This window comes from Coccidioides immitis (genome assembly GCF_000149335.2).
Source record: "Coccidioides immitis RS genomic scaffold supercont3.2, whole genome shotgun sequence".
NCBI classification, from domain to species: Eukaryota; Fungi; Ascomycota; class Eurotiomycetes; order Onygenales; family Onygenaceae; genus Coccidioides; species Coccidioides immitis.
This window is the reverse complement of record NW_004504309.1, coordinates 3,681,098-3,703,464: the sequence shown is the minus strand read 5'-3', so window position 1 is coordinate 3,703,464 and position 22,367 is coordinate 3,681,098. Positions and strand designations below refer to the sequence as shown.

Genomic DNA, 22,367 nt, shown 5'->3' with positions numbered 1-22,367 from the left:
ATATGGCGATGGGTCCGATTGCATACTAGCTTTTTCCTGAATGCAGGCCAACGGATCCCTTACCGTGGCTGCTTCGAGCAGTAGTGCCCTATTTTGACTAAGGGACTACTAGTTGAAAAATGAGAGCATATGCTTGGCTACAACATGGAATCCTCAAGACAGACCATCATGACTCTGGTCTTCAGATTGTTACGTGTATAATATGGCGTAGATGAAAACTTTATTGTCTGAATGTACTCCGTAGGGTATAGTTATACAATGCATACGCTATGCAATCCAAACATGACCGAATAACACCCTAAATAGGTATTCGCTGGGAATATCCATCTCAGGATCCAACAGCCAATTTATTCTTTGCTTGCGCCATACGGAAATACCTTTTAGCGGTCCATTCCCGCATGCTTTTACCTTTCCACACCATGAGGAGAAAGGACATGTTTGTAGCCAAGCACACCATCGACATAATGATAGTTGTATCTCGCAAACCATTGTGTTCCAGCCAGGGCCTGAGAAGATAAAAAGGCATATGTTAGGCATCAACGCATTCCGAGAAAACGATAAGAAGGGAAACAGGGCAGAAGCTTACTCGATAGCGAAGGTAAAACCAGTACCAATGAGATTTCGGATAAAGAGCATCAGGACGAGGGCTTCTGATGCAACGCGAGGATAACAGTCCACCGCATACGTAATCGCAATGGCTGCACCACTTCCAATGCCAAAGCCAATTAAAGCCATCCCAAATCCGGCTGGAAGAATCCAGTGAACTCCATAAAGTGATCCCAGGCCGTACATAAAGAGGCCACCGGTATTGATGATAGCAGGGATAAGCATGGTCCAAAGACGGAATTCTGGTTCTAGGATCCCTTTGTTGCGACGAGAAAGGCGAAGGATACACCAGTCGGAAACGTAGCCTCCCCAAACCATACCTAGAATACCGCCAATGAAAGCCGCAAAGTTTGTGTTACCGACGTTGGCCATGCTGAAGTTGTAAGGTGGTGCACTAAAGGTAGCGGACTGGGTCACAGTGATAAGGGAGAGCCACATGATTTGAACTCCGTACACAAGGCCTCCCCACATCACGGCAGGGTAGGTGACAAGAAAGAATGGGCTAATCGCCACAAGCCATAAAGGCCTGGGATCACTGTAGCTGGTATTGTATAAACCCATTCGTTGCCAATAGGTTTTTGCAGGCGGTGGTGAAGATGCCACCGATTCCGTATGGTGGATGAGAGAGTCTCCGCCTTTTTCCACAGCTTGAAGCTTGTCTTCTAGCATAGCATCTGTAGAAAGTTCCGAAGGGGGCAGGGGCCTCCGGAATACAGATTCTTCCATCGTGAACGCTTGGATCACTAGCAGGATACCGAAGAAAATGACGAGATACCAGAAGCACCATCGCCAGCCTTGAGAATCCGCAATATATCCAGCTGCCACGGGGCCCAAATATGAGCCAGCATAGATTGTAAAGACGTATAAACTTAGCCGGGTGCCTTTCTCATGAGCAAAGAAAATGTCGGCAGTGGTAACTTGAACAAGAGAGTCCACAGGCGCAGCACCAAATCCAGTCAGGATACTGACGCCAAAGTACATTTCCACTCTGTTTTGGAAAGCACCCAAGATGCAACCGGCGAAGTTAAGCACGGTACCAACGATGTATACCGGCCGTCTGCCGATTTTCATGGCAATTGGCTGCAAACAAACGCAGCCAATACCTAGAAACAAAAAGCACAATGCCGACGACACATTCAGCCGACCGAAGGATGTGTTTAAATCGATTGTAAATTGAGTCTTGAGGACGTAGCCAATATTAGTTGACTTGGTGTCTACTCCGTGCAAAGATTGCTTTCCAAGAAAGTAGTAAAATACTCACCCAAACAGGTCCTACCCAGTTGACGGATACTGCAGCGATGAACCCCCAAATCCACAGCAGCCAAAAATGATATTCTTTTCGCAGCCTACTCCAGTTGAGTGGGTCATTTGGATCGTTTGTTGGCTGCGGCACCAAAATGATGTCTTTCTGACCACCCTTTTGATGTTTAACATCCATCGTGCCCTCCACTGTGCAAGAAGGCAAAGTTGATTAGCAAAGTGACTGGGAAATGGGATCGATGCAAAATACTTACAGTCAACGATGTGGACGGTCCCTGGGACCATTTTGATCCCCTCGACAATGGGAAACTCCATAGTGACAGCGTCCACCCCAGAATTCAGCTGAAAAGGAAATGTAAAAAGGCTGTGCAGTCAGAATACTGCGTTCCATGGCGCCGGTCACATCTATATATCTTGCCATAACTCAGAGAGCGCGCCGGACCTGCATCCAAGCTAGCAGTTTGTTGAAGCTAACCATCCACAGATAGCATTCCATACGGAGTACAAAAGTGTGAATTGGTTCCCCAGAGCTGATCATTTTGCGGGGGAGATTGATAGTGACTGGAACCGATATCATGGTCCACACTAGTTCAGGGCAACCATCCCCTGATAGGGAAGTCCATGCCGCCCCACGTGTGAAACAACGGTTAAACTTTGATATTAATCGGATTAATGGAAATAATGATTGGCTGGGCGTTGCCGACCACCGAGGCCTCGATTGTTGGCATGGTTATGACGGCAAAGAATTCAACCTTGTTCACCCCTGGCGAGAATTGGGGGTGCAAGTACGAAGCACCCGAGTTCAGTATACAACTCCTAGTGGTTTTTCAAGGTCTAGGAAATCGAGAACTTGAAAGGACAAGGTAGTTATCGTCCAGCATTATCTCCGCGATATCCTCCAAATGAGTAATCGCGATATTGCTGAGACCGAGTCTGGGGCATTTTGGCAAAACTTGAGGTATACTGAAATGTGAGAGGCCCAAGCGCTTCTGAATACTGGCCTGTGCAAGCCATTAGGGGATAGCTTCAGCTGTTCGGAGACAACAAGATGCCCAATCCCGCGCCTTGTGTATGGCGAATTGGAAACCGAGCCAGTCGGAATTTACCTGCCGCAATGAAGAACAGTGATGGCAGGACCGGACATGGTCCGATCGTACAACGAAGCTGATCTTTCAAAAACTTGTGCTATGCACTCACATTTTAGAAATTCTGGGTCAGCCATGCCCAGATTATTTTAATATGAGTGCCAGAGAGCGGATATTGACCCGAGGCATAAGAAAAGCGGCTGGGTAGAATTGTTCCGGTGACAATTCTAGTTCTATGTTGAGTACAGAGTACTCGAAGCGATTTCGCCCTGATAGGATTCTAGCACCCGGACTGCATTTTGCAAAGGCAAGATTTTAGAATAGGATCAGCGTGAACTGTGAGATACTAAAGAAGAATCTTGGAGGGTATAATGGCTTTATCTATTCTGGCCACTTTTTATCGTAGCCCCTGATAATTGAGTCACCGGGAAGAGGAGCAGGAAAGCTCTCTTTTTGCAACGAACAATCAAGCCTGCATCATGTTCCCTTCATTCTCAGCCGAGTCTTCCATGACAGCGCGCCCACGTTAACGGGTTACTGGTCAGTTGGCCCACGCTCGATTACGCTGCAGGCAGGCACCCAGCCGAACGAATAGTCTGTTCGTAAGCTTAAGAGCTGCATTTGTTTGGCAGGCTAGTCCATTACTTTCCGTTCTGTCGGGTGCGCGCGCTCCGTCTCTTCCATTGTTGCATTTCTTGCATCATCCTTGGATGCTCATGCGCCGTGAAAGTGTAGTAAGGACTTGAGAAGTAAAATCTCGCAAAATGGTGGATCTATGCAAGGTTTGCATTAAATCATAACTCCGTGTCCACAGTAAGCAGGCCCGCGAGCAGGGCAGAACGAGTTTGTCTGCAAGAAGGACGACGAAGCAGGACGTGGAATCGATTGAGTTGGCAGTTATGAGCTTTGTACAAACGCATTTCAAGCCTATGCATGACTAAGCTGTAATTTTACCATACCGGTGATACAGCATGTTCCCCACCCAAACCCCAAACATCCCCGCACCCCACGCCGAGTCGACGACTTGGGGCCACGACAGGATGAGATCCAGAGGAGAATTGGGATTGGATGGAGGTCCGGATAGTTCACTGAGAGCTTCGGCGCCTCACTTTATCTCCGGATTTAGTACCATATTAAATGGACACTTCGGTTGAACCATTTCTACCACCATCTTTCGAGTGGAGCTCGATTTCAGCTATTGTGCAATTTGCTAACAGCTCGGCGCCGGCTGGCATTGTAAAAATCCTCTTCGGTTGAACCGGATGTACGAATTTGCGGGTATAAATCCCTGGAAAGTAATACCATATTGAGTCTATAGTATTTCCCTTTATATCCACTTCTCATTCAACCCGAGTGGTCTCTCAGTCAAAACCGCTATGGACAAGAGAGTCTCAATTCCGGTCACCTTACCAAGGGACAAACCCACCGTTGCCTATTGGCAAGATCCCCCGGATGAGATAGCGGACTTACGCTCCAGCTCGCAATTGCCAGGGGACGCAGATGTCGTTATAATTGGTTCTGGAATCACTGGTGCTGGTATCGCATGCAATATCCTTTCCCGAGCACCACATACGAAGATTGTGATGCTAGAAGCAAGACAAGCATGTAGTGGTGCAACAGGAAGAAACGGTAAGATATCCACAACCTTGTTCTCTGTCTCACTCGCCGTATTCAAGTAGTTCTCCCAAATGCACCCAATAGAAGCCAGATCGACCGTGGAGTCACTTGCTGATAGCTGTTGGTCTTTAGGCGGACATACCAAGCCAGCGTCATACGTATCCTTTTCAGCCAATGCCGAGAGCATAGGACTCGAAGAAGCCATAAAGATTGCGAGATTAGAATACAATACCCTCAGACATATCCATGCCTTCGCCAAAGAGCACAATATCCCCTGTGATAATCGGCAACTCGAGACTGTGGATATCGTGTACGATCAGAAAACATGGGATGATTCCGTCAAAACAATCGAGCTCATGAGGAAATGTATGCCGGGAGATCCAGCTAGTCAGTACACAGTTTGGACCGGCAAAGACGCAGAAGAAAAGTTCTTGTGCCCTGGCGCCGTTGGAGCAATTACTTATGAGGCCGGGAGCGTAAGTGCTTATAAGTTTGTGATCGGAATCTTGAAATTATGTCTCGAGAAGGGCCTAAATCTTCAAACAAATACTCCAGTGACGCGCCTGTCTCGACAAGGCGGACAGGGTTGGGCCGTTGAAACTGATAGAGGTACCATATACGCCCCCAAGGTCATCCTGGCCACAAACGGTTATACTGCTGCTATCTACCCGAAACTTCAAGGGGTGATCGTGCCCCTTCGTGGGCAGATAACTGCCCATAGGCCAGGAGCAAACATGCCAAAAACCGGATTACCGAGGACCTACTCGTTCATCTACGGCAATGGCTTTGAGTACATGATTCCCCGACCTCCAGGCTCTAAGCATGCTGGTGACATTGTTATTGGCGGCGGTCTGGCCATCGCAAAAGAGGAGGGTTTGTATCAATATGGAACCGTTGACGATACCGTCTGTGATACGGATATCGTCGATTACCTCATTGCAAGCACGGAGCGCTACTTTGGAAAAAACTGGGGTAAGGATGACCCTGCCGGCCGTATTCGGATGCACTGGTCAGGGATCATGGGGTACAGCGCGGATGGACACCCGTTGGTTGGAGAAATGCCAGGAGAGACTGGCTTGTATATCTCTGCATCCTTCCAAGGCCATGGTGGGTTCAAGACCCGGTTTCTCGCACCCAAGCTGTAAATTTGCTAACCAGTTTTTCAATTCAGGAATGGTGCTTAGCTTCCTTTGTTCTCAGGCGTTAACAAGTATGTTATTTGGGGATGATGAACAATGCCTATTTGCATGGTTCCCAAAAACATATAAAATAACTTCCCAGCGCTTGAAGCAGAAGTTTGAGAAACGGATAACACGATTGATAACGCCAGAAGTGAAGAGCCAACTGTGATGTTAGGTGTCATTGGATGAATGAAATCAATAGACAACACACAAGTGTAAAAGCATACCAGATTCATATTATAACAGAACGCTGACAATACATATTGAATATGTGTCCATTCAACTTAAGTGAGTGCCTAGACACATTGCATTTTGATCAGAAGACATAGGTAGCGCCCTGTACATATTGTATATACATACACGGTTGCACATCCCAAAGAATACAGACCATAGACTGGCTAGTGAATTCAAAGATCCCAGTGATTGCCCTGATCCATTTTGCGCCTAGAAGTGATGCCGAGAAACCGGTCCCATCCTCCCTCTGTGTGTTTTATATCAAAACATGTTAGTATTATCGTTGACCCTGTACTTTTTCTTTACCTTGCAATCAAATCTTTTCAACCCTCTTTGGTAGCAACTTTTTTCGTGGGTCTATCACCATTTTCAATATTGCTCGAAGCAGCATGGTTTCCATTCGCCGGGGCATCTTCCTCACGAGCGCGTTTCTGACCAGCAGTGGTGGTGGCTTCCTTGGACTTGAGGCCTTCGGAAACTTGGACGATGGGAACACCGCTAACGACACAAGGATCATATTAGCTTCAGTTTCGACTCTAGAAGAATTTGAAAAAGGCGGGAGCACATACCGGGCATCTTTCAGCACCTCTGGGCGTCCGCCGTCTCTATCCCTATTTCCGCGACCACGATGGCCACTTCTGCCTTTACCGAATCCGCGCTTTTGATCATCGGCTCTCCGGTCTTTCCAGTCACGGTTATCTCCACGTCCACGGCCACGGCCTCTGCCTCTGAAGGGCCCACGATTCTTGCTCGGCTTGAGGCGCCCGGCTTCGATTTCTTTGAGCTTCTCGTCACAGTACTCCTTTTTGCTCTTAATGAGTAACTCAGTGGTTCCTTTCCACTTGGGCTTTGGATCAAGAGCTAGGAATTTTTTTTGAGACTCCTCAGAGTCGAATTCGACAAACACGCTCCCCTTGAAAATCTTTTCGTTGGTGCGTCGGAGGCGGACAGCATTGGTCGGTCCATAAGGAGCAAAGAAGGCTTCAATGTCGAATTGTGTACTTGGTTCTTCTTTACCAAAGCCTTTAGCATAAATGCTGCGGTGCATGGCCTTGTCCTCGAATACTTTTGCAACCGACTCCTTTCCACTTTCAGTCGCAGATTCTGGAAGCGGCACCTTGCGCCGAACGCAGGTATTGTCATTGGTGAGCTCGAGGGTTTGAGAGTCCTTGAGGGCGTCGACAATGGCGCTGAAGGGCTGGAAACGTCTCATCCGCTTAAATGAATGAAGTAGGGATAGTTCGACGGGGTTGTTTTCGCTGCCACCAACTTTGGAGAGCAAGAATTTGTCCATGGGAAGATTAGAATCGGAGAAGTAAAACTCAACCTAAAGAGGAACACGAGAGGTTAGCTCCCATTGCGACGCTATTGCTTGAATTGAATCACCGACCTGTTTGCGAATCTGCTCCGGATCGCTGGTTTGTTCCAATGTAGTCACATCTGACTTGATATTGTCCCTATAGTTCACCCGTTTCTTTTCTCCACCTGGACCGCTCCGAGAACCTCCACGCCCACCTTTTTCTTGCTTCGACTTACCCTCCGGGGCTGACTCCTGGCCTAACTTGTTCGCAGCTGCAATGATTCTAGCCTCTTCTTCCGCTTCGGCATCAGCTTGAGCGCCGTTCGCTGGGGATTCTGTCTTTTCTGGCTCGGTCGAAGCCGGGGCCTCTTCCTCCTTCTCTTGCTTGCCGGCTTCCTCGGCCTTCAGCTCTGCAAGAACATCCTGGACATCCTTTTCTGCCGCAGCATTTGGGTTTGCTCCCATTCCAGTGGGTTTCTGTGCCTCTGCCATTCCGCGCTGGCCGTTATGTGCGGGGAAGCGAAGCGGAGGAAAGAGAGTTGTTAAGAGAATGGAACTCTCTGTCAGACCAAGAAAATGAAATGTAGAGCAACTGAGAACAGAATTGCGTCTTTGAAAAAGTAGTCTCTAGAGAGATAATCATCAGTACAGTGGGATAAGGTACACAAGGAGATTCCTTGCACGCAGGTGTCACTAGCACAAGAGAATTGAGACCAAAGCCAAAGATCAGATACATACCTGAATGATTGTTCAAACCATTAATACTAGAAGACCATCTCTGGGTATTTTTCCAGATAGAATCCTTTTGATATTGTGTGAGGGGAAATTTTGTCTGCCGCCTCCACACATTTTTTTTGCGCGTTGCAGGCTGGTGTAAACCCGACTTTTTTTACGCCAAGACCTGGCATTAGTCGAGGCCAGGTACGGAGTACGGCGTATAGGAAATTACAGTTGTAATTTTCATTCTTCTGGGTCTCCTCCATGCTTCATCCAAGACTCTTGTTTTTTTTTCCTTTTTCTTTTTTTTTTTAGAGAAAATTACAAATTAACCAACGATATCGATATGGTACCTGTTCTGAAGACCAGAAAGGGCGCTTTACGAAACTGTGACGCTGATCAAAAAGTTGACAGCGCAGCCAACCCTAACCAATGAGCACATGTAGTTGTTGGTTCGAATCGCGGACTTGAGACCATGCGACGGGATGTACGAAGGCTAAGACTAACGAAGGGTCTGGACGGCCAAAATCGTCGAAGGGTCCCTGACATTTGGCCTGCGACTTTGAACCACGGAAGTCCAATCGATGTTTGAGCTTTCGGAATGTATCAAATGCATGCTCCTAACCAGGCGATCCTTGAAGACTTGCCAAATTTCCGGAACGTTTCCCTCAGATCGTCTCCGTACTTCAAACGCCCCAAGCCTGCATATCATCCACCGATCTCAGGTTTGGAAGAGATGTGTGCAGTGGCGCCGGCTGTTGCCCAAAAATAGGTACGCTCCGGGAGAGTGGAGCCTGCTTGGGGCGGATACGACAACCGAACGTCTGTAATTTCCATCGCACCTGGTTTAGCGCCACTGCGAAGAACTGGCAGCTGGCTGTAAAATGGCGTGGAAATAAACTTCAGAAAAGTGCGTGTCATTCCACAGCGTCGAATAGGGCCAGCCACTGCAAAGGACGACTTCATGCACGGTGTGAGACACCACTTATCCTGTGTTACCACATGTCAGTTCCGATGCCCTTGTGGAAGTAGACCAACAGATCGGTTTTGGTTCCTCTGCTGCCACTCTCTTGCTCCGATTTGCTAGTCGAGAGAGATAAATGCGACCTTGGGAGGCGACTGTGCCTGTTGGCGAATCACACCCCATAGATGCATGGACTTTCGACAAAAGACCCCATGATTCATTCGGGAGGGCAACAAAAGGGCGCTTGTTGCCTTATTAAAGAACAAAGCTTCGTCGGAGACAAGAAGCCAAGTCAAGATGGACCCTATCTTGCTGCATACTCAATGTTTTGCCGCAGACCGGTGAAACACAACCATCTTCGTTCCCTAGTCTTTAACAAATGGCTTTTCCTTTTTCTTGGGTCCTCTGCGCGTTGGTCGCTTACCTCTGACAGGAAGAACAATTTTTTTACAAAAATTTTTCCCTTTTTTTTTTTTTTCCCCCCCCCTTAATGTCTTTTTTTCCCGCTGCTTGGATAGTCATCGCTCTATTGTCAATCTCTCCACCATATCTGCTTCTACTCCGGCTTCTAGCGACGTCAGCGATGTTCGGGTGACGTCGGTGGAGTCACCTTCCTTTCGTACCTGGATGGTTGCCGGTAACTGCAGCCAGGCCTCACTTCCTGTTTGTTTTTGTTTCGTCTGCCCGAGAGCCACTAGGTAGTCAGTGCTGTACTTTGGCCCGGGATCGCTGCTGGTCTGGCTGAGATACAACCCAGTGCTTAAGGAGCCTGCTTTGCCTTCATAAGTTGTTCATACTTGCATACGAATTATTAAAGATTTATTTTATAATTCTTGGCTGGTGGAATTCCTTCACCATCGCCAATCCCTGGTAACTACGGCCTTCCAACATATCACATCTCTACCCCATTCTCACAGTCTTAGAAGTGTACAAGAGCTCAACCACGGCGTTTCTCCAGCTACACAACGGACTTTACAGTTGGTTACCCCACTGTTTGATGATCCTACAGCAATAAAATGACAAAGGGCACACATATTTGTTTACTAGTGAGTGCCCATCGACTACTCTTCTTCTGTTCATTGTACGCAAGTCCCTTTTATTGATAAGTCAAAAAGGAGCCCCAGATTTCTCTTGCCTACAGCTCGACTCCATAGCCTCATTTATTTGGGATTTTAAGAACAGCAAACTCATATATTCGATCGCTTCAAACTACTAAATTTGGACCTGCGTAAAGGAAAGATTCAGAATGGCGCTTCTGAGTAGGGCGGCGGCACAGCAGCCCGCGCCGGAATGGCGTCTTCAGGATGTAAGTGAGCTAAGCCGTTGCAACGATCTGATAATCTGCCCTATACTTACGACGTCAATGGCCCTGTAGAAAATCTATGTTGGAATCATAGGTCCTGTTATGTGCGCTGCCTTGCTAGAGTGGTTCCTTTGGCTCGCCGCTTTCATTTATTGCCTATACAAGGTATTCGTCAAGGCCGATCACTGGAGTGTAAAGCTCCTCGCTGTTATAATGGCTGTCCTCTTCTCTGCCCTACGGTATGTTCAAGTGTTGCCAGGTATTGTGCCATTGGAGAAAACTGAGTTTTCGCTCTCGCAGTGGTATCTTCCTTCCAGTCATGGTTGTTACGCTTCCTCTTCCATCTACGATCACACGATACTTCCCAGAACGCCTGGTTTCATTCTTGCAGTGGTTCGCTTTTTGGACATTCGCTGTTCTTCTTATTGTCCCGTGGCTCTTCTGCATTTATAGACTGGTGACGAACTCACTAGGCCGAACGAAGCGCATAAAGGAAGTACTCGATGTCCGAATCGCGCCCAAGACGGTCATCGTGATGCCCGTGTACAAGGAGGAGCCGCCAGTGTTGATCAAGGCCATTAATTCTGTAGTTGATTGCGACTATCCCGCGGAGTGTATTCACGTGTTCCTCTCCTTCGACGGCGATCAGGTGGATGAACTTTACCTGAAAGTCGTGGAGCATCTTGGAGTTCCAATAAACTTGAAGAGGTATCCACAAAGCATTGATGTGACATATAAGGGTTCAAGGATAACAATCTCCCGGTTCAAACATGGTGGGAAAAGGCATTGCCAAAAGCAGACCTTCCGGCTTATCGATAGAGTCTACGAAAATTACCTTCGACGCAATGACGACCTATTCGTTTTGTTCATCGATTCGGACTGCATCCTTGACCGGGTATGCTTACAAAATTTCATGTATGATATGGAATTAAAACCAGGGAGCAAACGCAACATGTTAGCCATGACTGGCGTCATTACGTCGACAACGCAGAAGACGTCCTTGATCACCTTACTGCAGGATATGGAATACATACACGGACAGCTGTTTGAGCGGTCCGTCGAATCCGGCTGCGGAGCGGTGACATGTCTTCCTGGAGCACTTACAATTCTACGTTTCTCTGCCTTCCGGAAGATGGCGAAATACTACTTTTCGGATAAGGCAGGTCAATGCACAGATCTTTTCGATTTCGGTAAATGCCACCTTGGCGAAGACCGTTGGCTTACCCACTTGTTTATGATCGGGGCAAGGGAGCGATACCAGATTCAGATGTGCACAAGCGCTTTCTGCAAAACCGAGGCCGTCCAGACATTTCGCAGCCTGCTCAAGCAAAGAAGGCGCTGGTTTTTGGGATTTATTACCAATGAGGTCTGCATGCTTACTGATGCCCGTCTCTGGTTCCGCTATCCAGTTCTCTGTCTTGTACGGTTTATGCAGAACACTATCAGGACCACAGCACTGCTCTTCTTCATCATGGTTATATCTATTATTACGACATCAAATCGCGTGTCCAACCTGCCTGTGGGCTTCATTGCAGTATCGCTAGGTCTGAATTATTTGCTAATGTTTTATTTTGGTCTCAAGCTACGACGATATAAGGCATGGCTTTATCCAATGATGTTCATCCTGAACCCGTTCTTCAATTGGCTATATATGGTCTACGGAATTTTCACAGCTGGACAGCGTACTTGGGGAGGGCCGCGGGCTGATGCCGCAGCGGCGGACTCAACCACGACACCAACTCAAGCGGCCGAACAGGCAGAAAAAGAGGGTGATGAACTAAACGTAAAAGTTGAAACGTTTACAACTGGAGCTGCACTTCCAGATGGTGTTCCGGTGCATCCTTCTGACAACATCGAAGGTCGATTTGCTCCTCCAGAGCGGAACTCGCAAGGATATTATAACAACAAAAATGTATCGGGACTCTCACTTCCTACACATTTCGTGCCTGATCCAGGGGTGCCACGCCTTCCTCTACATCCACGCAACTCGTTCGACTCTGAATTCACAACTGGATCAACGACCAATTCCATCTGCTGGCCCCGCCGGCTAGAGAGTATCGTGGCGGAAGAGGAAGGCATGGAGCAGGTTTATATCACAGTGGACGACCAGCAGAAGATGAACCTTGCACGGCAAGCTATGCTGTCAAATGCCTCGGTCGACGGAGTGCCTTTCGACTCTGTGTCAGACCAGGAAAAAAACAGCATGTCTCGTGCCCAGGGGCCATACAATTCCGACAGGCGCTCAGTTTCACCGGACTTGCGATCGTGGAGCGGTCCATATAGCCGTCCGGTATTTGACCCGGCCCTGCGGCCGCGCGCTGGCCAAAGCCCTCTACGAACGAGCAGCGCGGCTGAACCAGACGATGATGAGAACGGAATGGCCCATTCGGTGGAGTTTCCTAGGACGGCAGACGCATCTGTCGCCGCGGCGGAGTCTGATACTGAGCAGGAGCCTGTGGGGAGAAGAGAAAGACGGAGAAGGTTGACCAAACAGCCACGAGAACCGCATGATATGGTATGAGATGATTTATGTACATAGCAGTGATTACTCCTTTTTGTGTGTATTCTTTTTTTGTTACCATCGATTTTCCTTTTTTTTTTTTTTTTTTCTTTTGTTTTGAGACTCTGTGCATTGGCCTTGGTATGACTGACACGGCGTTTGGAACCTTTGAGCGTAGTACCTGTGGCGCAGCGACACGACTGATGTTATGTTATGAATGATGTGGAAAAAAAGCAACAGAAAGCTAGAAATTTGAGAAATTTTTGTGTAGCAATCATGACGGCCAGAATGCCATTTGCCATGCAATGAGAGTGTGCAAGAGCATTCTTGTTGCTGGACGACGGGCGGTGAGGTGCATCGAAGCATCGCGGAGGAACCAGAATGTTCGATGAGGCGCCAAGACAAAAATGGAAGCAAAATTGGGAAATTTTCGCTCCAAAGAAAGCAGAAAGCTAAAAGGACGATCCGTGACGACAGGCAAGGAGTGCCTAGTCTCGAGTTATTATCACCTTTTTCTGATATCAAGAAGAAGAGAAAAAGATAACCCGAGGACGAACAAGACCTCAATGTAAGTTGCACCTGTGTACGGAGTAGTTTTTTTTTTTTTTTTTTTTTTTTTTTCGTTGCTTGATTGGGCTTCTTGTTTTCACCCCTGCCCGCTCCCCCAGCCCATCGCACCCAGCCAGCATCACCAAAGAGGCCCCGATTGTGAGAGGGCGGATTCCTGACGCGCCTTGAAATCCCCAAGTGGCATCGACTGTCTCATTGGCCTCTGTGCTGCAGTCTAAAAAGTTTGCCTTGTGCGTTGCTGCCCCAAGGGAAGCTGTATTAAAGGGCGACTGTTTGCCCCCCCGCCCTCCATCCCACTTTGCTTGGGAACAGGAAAAAAAAAGACCCACGTTCAGCTTCTAATATCTTATCAAGGTTTTTGATGCTTGAGTTTTCTTTAACCTACTCAACGCCCGCCTAGTCTGCCAAAGTACGATAATTTGTTCAAGACGAGTTCGCTGATCTTCTTGTTACTGACTTGATTTGCCCGTTGTATAGATTTTTTATTTTATCCTGCCTTGCTACCGACATCCCCGATCCTCTTTCGCCGGACGTTCCCCCTCATTTTTTTTTCTTACCTTGGCGCAATCGAAGAGAAGTTTTGAAAATCGTTGTTCCTAGCCGCCATGAGTGTCGTTGGCATAGATATCGGCTCTATGAGCACCAAGATTGGTGTTGCGAGGAACAAGGGTATTGATATCGTGGGTGCTCCCCCTGTTTTGATTGCATTGTCGGTTGTCTGGTCTTTCGCTGGGTGTTGTCCTCCCGTTGAGCTATGCTCTCCGCTGTAAGCTGGCGTATGCTACTCCGGATGTGAATCGCTCTGCAAAAAACTTTCACTGGCTTTGCTCTGACTGCTCGATTTTGTGTTCTTGTCTCACTGACCAAGGACTCTCCGCGAGGAGCAATTTTAGATCACAAATGAAGTTTCCAACCGATCCACCCCGTAGGTTTACGCTCCTTAACAACCTCGTGCATTTACTCAAAGTCGTTTACTGACGAAATATGCTTGCACTTTAGTTCCTTAGTGGCCTTTGGCCCCAAGAACAGATTTCTCGGCGAGGCCGCAAAAACCCAAGAGATCTCCAATTTGAAGAACACTGTCGCTTCCCTGAAGCTCCTTACCGGTCGATCGTTCAAAGATCCCGATGTCCAGCTGGAACAAGAATATAACAGCGCCAAATTGATCGACGTCAATGGCGAGGCCGGTGTCGAAGTCTCCTATCTCGGCAAGAAGGAGCAATTTACGGCCACCCAGCTAGTCGCGATGTACTTGGGTAAGATCAAGATCACTGCTTCCGCTGAATTAAGACAGCCAGTGTCCGATGTCGTTCTCAGCGTTCCTCCGTGGTTCACTGATTCCCAGCGGAGAGGCATGCTGGACGCCGCCCAGATTGCCGGATTAAATTGTCTTCGCCTGATCAATGATACTACCGCTATTGCTCTCGGGTACGGTATCACCAAGCTCGATCTCCCCGCGCCCGAGGAGAAACCAAGGCGCGTGGCCTTTGTTGACATTGGTCACTGCAACTACTCTTGTGCCATCGTTGAGTTCCGCAAAGGCGAATTGAATGTCAAGTCGGTCGCCTATGATCGCCATTTCGGAGGTCGATATTTTGATAAGGCCCTTGTGGATCATTTGGCCAAGGAATTCAAGGAGAAATTCAAGGTTGACATTAGAACAAACCAAAAAGCAATGGCGCGAACGCTCGCTGCTGCAGAGAAGTTGAAGAAGATTCTCTCTGCCAACGTGTCTGCCCCATTGAGTATCGAATGTCTCATGGATGATGTTGATGTTAAAGCATTCGTGAAGCGTGAAGAGATGGAAGAAATGGTCCGTCCGCTCCTCGATCGCGTCACTGTTCCTCTGGAACAGGCCCTCGCCGATGCGAAACTCAAGCCTGAAGACATTGACAGCATTGAAATGGTCGGTGGTTGTACACGTGTCCCCATCATCAAGGAGAAGATCAGTGAATTCTTTGGAAAGCCACTTTCTTTCACTCTCAACCAAGACGAGGCCGTCGCGCGAGGCTGTGCCTTCAGCTGTGCTATCCTCTCCCCCGTTTTCCGCGTTCGTGACTTCTCCGTACATGACATCGTCAACTACCCCATCGAATTCACCTGGGAGAAGTCTCCCGATATTCCCGATGAAGCAACATCCTTGACAGTCTTCAACAAAGGCAATGTCATGCCATCCACCAAGATCCTTACTTTCTATCGCAAGCAGCCATTTGACCTAGAAGCCCGCTATGCCAAGCCTGAGTTGATCCCCGGAAAGCCTAATCCCTGGATCGGCCGCTTCTCTGTCAAGAATGTGGTTGCGGACGCGAACGACGAGTTCATGGTATGCAAGCTCAAGGCGAGACTCAACCTGCACGGTGTGCTTAACGTCGAGACCGGCTACTATGTTGAGGATGTCGAGATTGAAGAGCCCATTCCGGAGGAAAAGAAGGAAGGTGATGTAAGTGCACGACCTAGCATTATGATCCCTACTGACTCATTGTCTTTTTCATGATCCCAAAGAAAAAGTTTTTTTCTAACGTGAAGAAACTTTTTACGCAGGCCATGGATACCGATGGTGCCAACGGTGACTCCGAGAAACCAAAGATGCGTAAAGTTAAGAAGCAAGTCCGCAAGGGCGACCTTCCTGTTATCAGCGGTACCGCGTCGCTTGACAAGTCCAAGGTGGAGGAATATACCGAAAAAGAGAATGCCATGCACATGGAAGATAAGCTTGTTGCGGATACCGAGGACAAGAAGAACGAACTCGAGTCCTACATTTACGAGCTGAGAGACAAGATTGATGGTGTTTACGCTGAATATTCAAATGATGAGGAGAAAGAGAAAGTCAAAGCCAAACTTGACCAAACAGAGGTACGTTCTAGAACCCTAACCTTTTTTTTTTTCGGTTTTCACTGCCGCCAAGGACGGGCTAACAATGTTGTAGGATTGGCTATATGATGATGGTGAGGATACCACCAAAGCCGTTTATGTCGCCAAGATGGATGAGATTCGTTTCCTTGCTGGACCTATCATTCAGCGTCACCTCGATAAAATTGAAGCAGAGCGACAGGCTCAGCTGAAAGCCCAGGAAGAGGCGGCTGCAAAGAAGAGAGCTGAGGAAGAAGCGAAGAGGAAGGCAGAGGAGGAAGCCAAGAAGAAGGAGGCAGTGGACACGGAGATGAAGGACGCTGATGCCGATGCTCCGAAGGCTGGTAATAATGATGCTGAGATGGAAGAAGTCGAGTAGACGTGTGCATGGTTACTCCCGTTATGTTCCATCGGTTCTCCTTTTTATTCTAACTCCCCGACGCGTGCATGAAGAAGGTTTTAAAAGTCGCATCACCAGCTAGAATCATCCATCTGACTACAGAAATGATTACTTGGAGGACAGGCAGGGTGATTTCCCACTTAATTATGAGGCTGTTTTAGACATGAACTAGAGCAATGAATAATTATCGTCCCCTTTTCTCACTCTTCTTCCATCATTCGAGCTGTACAGTACAGAGTTCTCTGTCTGAGCCCTTGGCCTTGCGTGTATTTGTTTGGCTGTTCGGTGGCCGCGAGCGAATCGACGGGAGACCAAGGCTTGGGGCTTGTCCCAAAGGGGAAATTGCCTCGGCAACTAGCAACCCCAGAGTCCCGCAGAACAAAGAACAATCGGGAGTCGGCTCGGCTGGCCAATTTCGTTGCGGTCGTACATACAAAAAGCCGAGCTCGTCGCTCGCATTGTCTCGTTTCCTTTCTCCTTCGTTTTTTTTTTCAAGCTACTCTCTCTCTCTATAGCTATTCGTTCGTTCGCGTCTCCGTTTTCTTTTATCGGAAAGCTGTGAGTGTTGCTTTGGTTTCTTTTCTTTTCATCGTTGTGCCTCCCGCAGGGGTCTCGTTGCTATCCTGGCATGTACAGGACATACATTAACCGAGAAGCTGACGCGTGAGACAGGACGGTTTTTTATTCAATATACACATCCCAAGATGGCTCTTGAGAGATTAAATGCTGTCCTCCAGCAGTTGAAACCCGGCACGGGTGGAAGCAGTGTTGTTGATAAACTGTAAGTCCCAACAAACAAAGCCTCGCATGCTGTAGAAAAGATCCGTCGTCAGATATCATGTCGATATGGGTAAACCGAACTTACTACCACAGCTGCTAACACGCTGTAATGCAGTTGCGAGAAGAACCCCGACGATGTTGTCATTACCGTCGCAGTTCGAAGCGCCATGACGAAGGGTTTCAAGGGTGGATTCAAGGATACAGACCTTGATATGCTTGTCTACGCTCTCATCAAGGAAGTGTTGGCTCGCTCTAAAATAGACCCCAGCTTGATCGAGGATGTATGCTTGGGAAATGTAAGGCATTATCCGTCAGTCCAGTTTATGAGCGATGTTGACCTCTTTTGCTTCATTTCTAGGCTCTCAATGGAAAGGCATCCTATCTTACCCGTACCGCTGCTCTCGCTGCTGGCATCCCACACACTGCTGGCGCCGCTGCCGTTAGCAGATTTTGCTCATCCGGCTTGAAAGCCATCCAGGATGTTGCCTACCAGATCTCCCAAGGTTCCATCGACGTCGGTATCGCCCTCGGCGGAGAGTCGATGTCTCTTTCTCCCGACAGAGGCTTCCAGCCTGTTGATAACGAGGTTATGAAGTGCCAGGAGGCGCAGGACTGCACACAGCCCATGGGTCAGACATCAGAGAATGTCGGTGATGATTTCAACATCACCCGTGAGATGCAGGACCGCTACTCTGTGGAGTCCTTCAGAAGAGCGGAGGTCGCCCAGAAGTCAGGTTGGTTCGACGATGAAATTGTTCCCATTACGACAACTGTCAAGGATCCAAAGACTGGAGAAGTCAAGCAAATCGTCGTCTCTCGGGACGAGGGTCCTCGCTACGGCACCACCTACGAGGGCTTGAGCAAGATCCGTCCTGCATTCCCCCAGTTTGGAAATAAGACCACTGGTGGTAATGCCAGTCAGATCAGCGACGGAGGTATGCGGCCTTTTTTTTATCTAACCAATCCACTTTTGACACACCCACTCGCTAACACCTGATAGTCGCTGCTGTTCTCCTTATGAAGCGTTCCAAGGCCATTGAACTCGGTCAGCCCATCCTTGCCAAATTCGTTGGAGCCACCGTTGCTGGTGTTCCTCCAAGAATTATGGGTATCGGTCCTACCGCTGCCATCCCCAAGCTCCTCTCCAAGTTCAACCTCCGCAAGGACGATGTTGACATCTTCGAAATCAACGAGGCTTTTGCCTCCATGGCTGTGTATTGCGTTGACACACTTGGCCTCGACCACGCTAAGGTGAATCCTCGTGGTGGTGCCATTGCCTTGGGTCATCCTCTTGGATGCACGGGTGCAAGACAGGTTGTTACCATTTTGAGCGAGGCAAAGAGAACCAAGGCAAAGGTCCTTGTGACAAGTATGTGTATTGGAACTGGCCAGGGCATGGCTGGTTTGTTTATAAATGAGCAGAATTAAGCAAGATACAAGAAGTTATGATGTGGGATGTTATTTTTTTTCTCTTTCATAATGTATGTATGTGGTTGGGTTAAGCAAGGAGATGCTAGTTATGAGGGTATATATACGAAGTTTACCGCCATCCAAAAGGGCATGGTATCACAAAAACAAATAATAATCAGTCAGTTCTGAGTATCGCTTCCTCCTTCATCTGTGTTCTTCTCCTTAGATTTGGCAGACATTCGCGATTCAGCCGCTCTTGCCAAGATCTCCCGCCGGCTCAATCCAGCTCCCGCTGCGCTCCCAGTCCCTCCCAACCCGCCAAGCACGAATTCTCCGCCAGTCCAACCCCCATGATCCATTACTTCTCCACCGCTCTTCATCTCTTCCCAATCCGCCGGATTGTAAAACTCCTCTTCTGTTAACCTTTTTCCACCTTTACCCCAATAATCTGCACTCTGAACTTCCTTCTCAATACGTGCCGTCAGATTCCAGAAATCACGATCATGCTCGCTATGCACGCAATGCGCCAGCTCATGGCACAGCGTTTTGCGAATCGTTCGATAGTCTCTGTATCCATCGTACGCGTCCGTGCGCAGACGCAGCTCGATGGCTTCGCCCTTGTTTCGGTTGAGGCCTAGAGTGCGCGATGAGAGGGTCGTGTGCTCGACGGGGTTCATCTCTGTGAGGAGGGGGACCGAAAATCTGTGTTTGGTCATCGCAGCGCGGATTCCTGGGTCATCCCGCAGGCGGACGAGGTAGGCCAGGCTGCGATCGGGGTTGGGGAGATAAGGGAGTGGAAGGAGCCTGTGGAATGTGTATTGTGAGGATAAAGATGACTGGACTTGTGTGCGGTGAGTGGATAGAGGCTTTGCAGATTTGATAGCAGACTCGCGGCGTTGATGCTGTTGGCGTTGATGGTCGGAAATTGATTTGTTGAGGGAGGTGATTTCTGAAGCGGTACTCCCAAGGAGGGTTATTTTGAACCGCGAGGAGTCTACAGGAAATGAGGAGAGTAAGATGGGAGAAAACGGAAACTTCTGCAGTCCTGGTTTCGGGGAAATCAATAGTTTCTGATTCTCGGCAGGTATATGAAAGACCTCTGATATGAGTGCTGAGAGGTCTTGTAGGGTTGATGCAGGGGGCAAGGAAAGGTCATGAACTTCGCCGTGGTAGTGAACTTTGAAAGAAGTAGATTCACCCAAGATATTATGCTTCTCTGAAGGAGCGACATGAAGGCCATCCATTGCTAAGGTCCTTTGTGCTGCAACGCGATTTGCAAGTAAGGCAGCGGTTTAAAAGCCATTGTCAGTTCTCGTCCCGCCAAAGCACGTCTCCAGATTGCTGTTTGCTGGTGGAAGTGTGGCGAATATTCTCCGTGTTAGTAATCGGATCTTATCTTAACTCCGAGGTCCGAGTTTATCTTATCTCGCCGATCCAGCTGTGCCCGGCTCTCGTGGTGCTGCCTGTACGAAATATTCTGTAGGCCATCTGAGGACAGTTATACTGCCAAAAACTTGTATATACATTCACAGAGCCTAGTATCTAGATTGAGAGAGATTTCTGCCTTCTACAAGCATACTGTCCCTTCCAGAGAGAAAAGAGACCCATATTCGCTTGAGAAAATGTTCATATGTCATGGATGCTCCCGACAAGCAGCCACCACGTGACAGTTCTCTACGCTAAAAAGCCCATGTGCGCCCAGCTCTAGCTGATTGAGTGTGTTCTCGTCTCCATCACACCTCAAAGAGGTAACTGTTGACAGGAAACGTTCAAGAATATGTCCCTGAAAATGAGAATTGTTCCTGAACCTGATGGACACCGGTACAGCTCCAGTGCTCCCATAATACCAGGAATCCAGGATGCAGAAGCCCCGAATATATATGGCCAAGTTGTCAAGATAAAGAAAAAGAAGGGAGAAGGAAAAAAGGACACAATAAATAAAAAAAAATAATAAAAATAACAACATAAGGGGGGGTTTGTTGCACCACTGATTGACTTACCCTTAGTTCAATAGAGCAACCCACACAGAATTAGGCCAGAGACCATGCATTCCTGCAGTTTAAGCCCGACTGATGGGCCTCAAATAACGGGCCATCGCGTGCATTTTACTGATCAATTCCTGATCCCTCGTCACGAGTTTGGATGGACTAAGGGATACTTCCGGGGCAGGGGAAAATAGCCCTGGCAATTTGATATATACCCGTTCGTGAATCGGAAAAGTAGTCAACTGGGTTGCGACCGTTAACCCATAGGTGTCCATGATTCTTGGAGCATCCACCTGGCTCGGCCTCGAGTACGTTTTTCGCGCTCGATTTTCTTCATCGTTTCTTTGTCAGAAACCCATTCCTTTAAATCAGGGACCCACTTGTGGCTGCGAAGCGATTAGAGACATAAAACTTCACCGGAAAAAGAGGTTCTGGTTTGAAACACGGAGCCACTCACTTCTCATATTCCGTCAAGATCAGAGCCTTGTGTCCGTATTCCTTAATCAAAATCTCATCATACTCGTATGGGATCTTGACGGGGACACCCTCAAAGGTGCTTTCTCGCATTGGGTAGAGGTCTGTGATCTTATATTTATGGAAGTTCTTGCAGGAGAGTACTCCACGCTCCCCGACTGGGTCTAGTTCACTGAGACCAGTGATATCGATATAGAGACCGTTTCGAATGTCGATCCACCGCGCATCGATTATGTTTTGACCGTCTCCGTGCTCCCTCTCTCTCGACCATGGATTGACGTCTAGAAGATACTTTCGCTGCGTGTTCTTGTCCAGGCGATAAGTATATATTGTTTGGTTCAGATGATTCCCCATGTATGCCAGTGTCGCGCCGGTGACTTGCGTGTCTACATCCCAGTCCCATGGTAGGATCTTGGCTGGTGGTTAGCCCTTCATGTCTGAGTGCAACGGGGAGGCTCTTTAGACGCCAGTTGCGGCATAGGAACTGGCGCTACTGACCTTCCCATTCCACCACCAGCCAAGCAGTGTTCCGTGTGCGATCCAAGTATCCAGCTCTTTTTCCCTGAAAAACTGCAAATACGCACCGATCATGTGGGTCAAGGTGTTTGTGCGCTCCTCATAGCTGACCACGCCCTTAAAATATCTGAGATCATAATGGCCCAGGATATCGTCTCGACCCGGCTCGTGGAAATACTTGTTTGCTTCTGGATCCAATATGTTGCGTAGCTCCAGGAGGACTTGCGGAAGTGCAACGGCCGTCTGCCACGCGATAGCGGTAACAAGCAGCGCCCACTTATATTTCATATCGCCCTTTCAATTCAGCTCTCCGTGATCGACCCTTCATCCAGCACATGGGAGCACGGCGCGGTTTCACGACAAGCAGCAGAGCAAACAGATATAACAGTGAGTGCGAGCGGGACGGTTGAGTTGCGAGATTGAGAAGCATCTACGGAGTAAAAGATAACTATTGAAATACGACCTTGAGGAATCCGCAAAGGTTTTGAAGAAAAAAGTCGGAGAGAAAGAGCCCAACCATTAGTTTCAACAGGCCAATAATTTCAGCTCACCTTTCACTAGCTCTTCAGCGGCGGAGTGGGGAGTTTTCTTGAGCACTGGCTAGTTAATGATTGG

At 48.3% G+C, this 22,367-nt stretch overlaps 9 protein-coding genes across 9 annotated transcripts; 5 read left to right on the top strand and 4 right to left on the bottom strand.

Annotated features, from left to right (window-relative positions):
• Window positions 1-328: 328 nt before the first annotated feature.
• CIMG_06867 (major facilitator superfamily transporter protein) lies at window positions 329-2,181 on the bottom strand (the record flags this gene model as incomplete). Its single annotated transcript, XM_001242970.2, has 4 exons — window positions 329-506; window positions 587-1,686; window positions 1,868-2,055; window positions 2,121-2,181. 4 exons carry the CDS (start codon window positions 2,179-2,181, stop codon window positions 329-331), a joined length of 1,527 nt encoding a protein of 508 aa, XP_001242971.2.
• Window positions 2,182-2,441: 260 nt separating this feature from the next.
• On the top strand, window positions 2,442-2,994 carry CIMG_06866 (uncharacterized protein; the record flags this gene model as incomplete). Its single annotated transcript, XM_001242969.1, has 2 exons — window positions 2,442-2,651; window positions 2,884-2,994. The coding sequence occupies 2 exons, from the start codon at window positions 2,442-2,444 to the stop codon at window positions 2,992-2,994; spliced, it is 321 nt and encodes a 106-aa protein (XP_001242970.1).
• A 1,196-nt stretch (window positions 2,995-4,190) lies between these two features.
• On the top strand, window positions 4,191-5,984 carry CIMG_06865 (uncharacterized protein). The gene is made up of 3 exons (XM_001242968.2): window positions 4,191-4,580; window positions 4,701-5,675; window positions 5,740-5,984. Exons 1-3 carry the CDS (start codon window positions 4,328-4,330, stop codon window positions 5,916-5,918), a joined length of 1,407 nt encoding a protein of 468 aa, XP_001242969.1. The 5' UTR covers window positions 4,191-4,327; the 3' UTR covers window positions 5,919-5,984.
• Window positions 5,756-8,266, bottom strand: CIMG_06864 (RNA-binding La domain-containing protein). Its single transcript, XM_001242967.2, has 4 exons — window positions 8,022-8,266; window positions 7,374-7,910; window positions 6,553-7,310; window positions 5,756-6,481 (listed from the first exon to the last, which is right to left on the bottom strand). Exons 2-4 carry the CDS (start codon window positions 7,773-7,775, stop codon window positions 6,307-6,309), a joined length of 1,335 nt encoding a protein of 444 aa, XP_001242968.1. The 5' UTR covers window positions 7,776-7,910; window positions 8,022-8,266; the 3' UTR covers window positions 5,756-6,306.
• A 1,115-nt stretch (window positions 8,267-9,381) lies between these two features.
• CIMG_06862 (chitin synthase class VI) lies at window positions 9,382-12,788 on the top strand (the record flags this gene model as incomplete). Its single annotated transcript, XM_001242965.2, has 5 exons — window positions 9,382-9,834; window positions 9,891-10,010; window positions 10,080-10,270; window positions 10,340-10,506; window positions 10,568-12,788. Exons 3-5 carry the CDS (start codon window positions 10,211-10,213, stop codon window positions 12,786-12,788), a joined length of 2,448 nt encoding a protein of 815 aa, XP_001242966.2. The 5' UTR covers window positions 9,382-9,834; window positions 9,891-10,010; window positions 10,080-10,210.
• Window positions 12,789-13,646: 858 nt separating this feature from the next.
• On the top strand, window positions 13,647-16,762 carry CIMG_06861 (hsp88-like protein). The gene is made up of 6 exons (XM_001242964.2): window positions 13,647-13,746; window positions 13,815-14,017; window positions 14,231-14,262; window positions 14,337-15,777; window positions 15,879-16,190; window positions 16,264-16,762. The coding sequence occupies exons 2-6, from the start codon at window positions 13,943-13,945 to the stop codon at window positions 16,564-16,566; spliced, it is 2,163 nt and encodes a 720-aa protein (XP_001242965.2). The 5' UTR covers window positions 13,647-13,746; window positions 13,815-13,942; the 3' UTR covers window positions 16,567-16,762.
• A 307-nt stretch (window positions 16,763-17,069) lies between these two features.
• On the top strand, window positions 17,070-18,966 carry CIMG_06860 (acetyl-CoA C-acetyltransferase). Its single transcript, XM_001242963.2, has 5 exons — window positions 17,070-17,145; window positions 17,260-17,368; window positions 17,483-17,663; window positions 17,726-18,302; window positions 18,368-18,966. Exons 2-5 carry the CDS (start codon window positions 17,292-17,294, stop codon window positions 18,793-18,795), a joined length of 1,263 nt encoding a protein of 420 aa, XP_001242964.1. The 5' UTR covers window positions 17,070-17,145; window positions 17,260-17,291; the 3' UTR covers window positions 18,796-18,966.
• CIMG_06859 (zinc metalloproteinase) lies at window positions 18,814-20,092 on the bottom strand. The gene has a single exon (XM_001242962.2). It carries the CDS (start codon window positions 20,019-20,021, stop codon window positions 18,957-18,959), a length of 1,065 nt encoding a protein of 354 aa, XP_001242963.1. The 5' UTR covers window positions 20,022-20,092; the 3' UTR covers window positions 18,814-18,956.
• A 186-nt stretch (window positions 20,093-20,278) lies between these two features.
• On the bottom strand, window positions 20,279-22,228 carry CIMG_06858 (mannosylphosphate transferase). Its single transcript, XM_001242961.2, has 3 exons — window positions 21,735-22,228; window positions 21,220-21,647; window positions 20,279-21,148 (listed from the first exon to the last, which is right to left on the bottom strand). The coding sequence occupies exons 1-3, from the start codon at window positions 22,038-22,040 to the stop codon at window positions 21,019-21,021; spliced, it is 864 nt and encodes a 287-aa protein (XP_001242962.2). The 5' UTR covers window positions 22,041-22,228; the 3' UTR covers window positions 20,279-21,018.
• Between the last annotated feature and the right edge of the window lie 139 nt (window positions 22,229-22,367).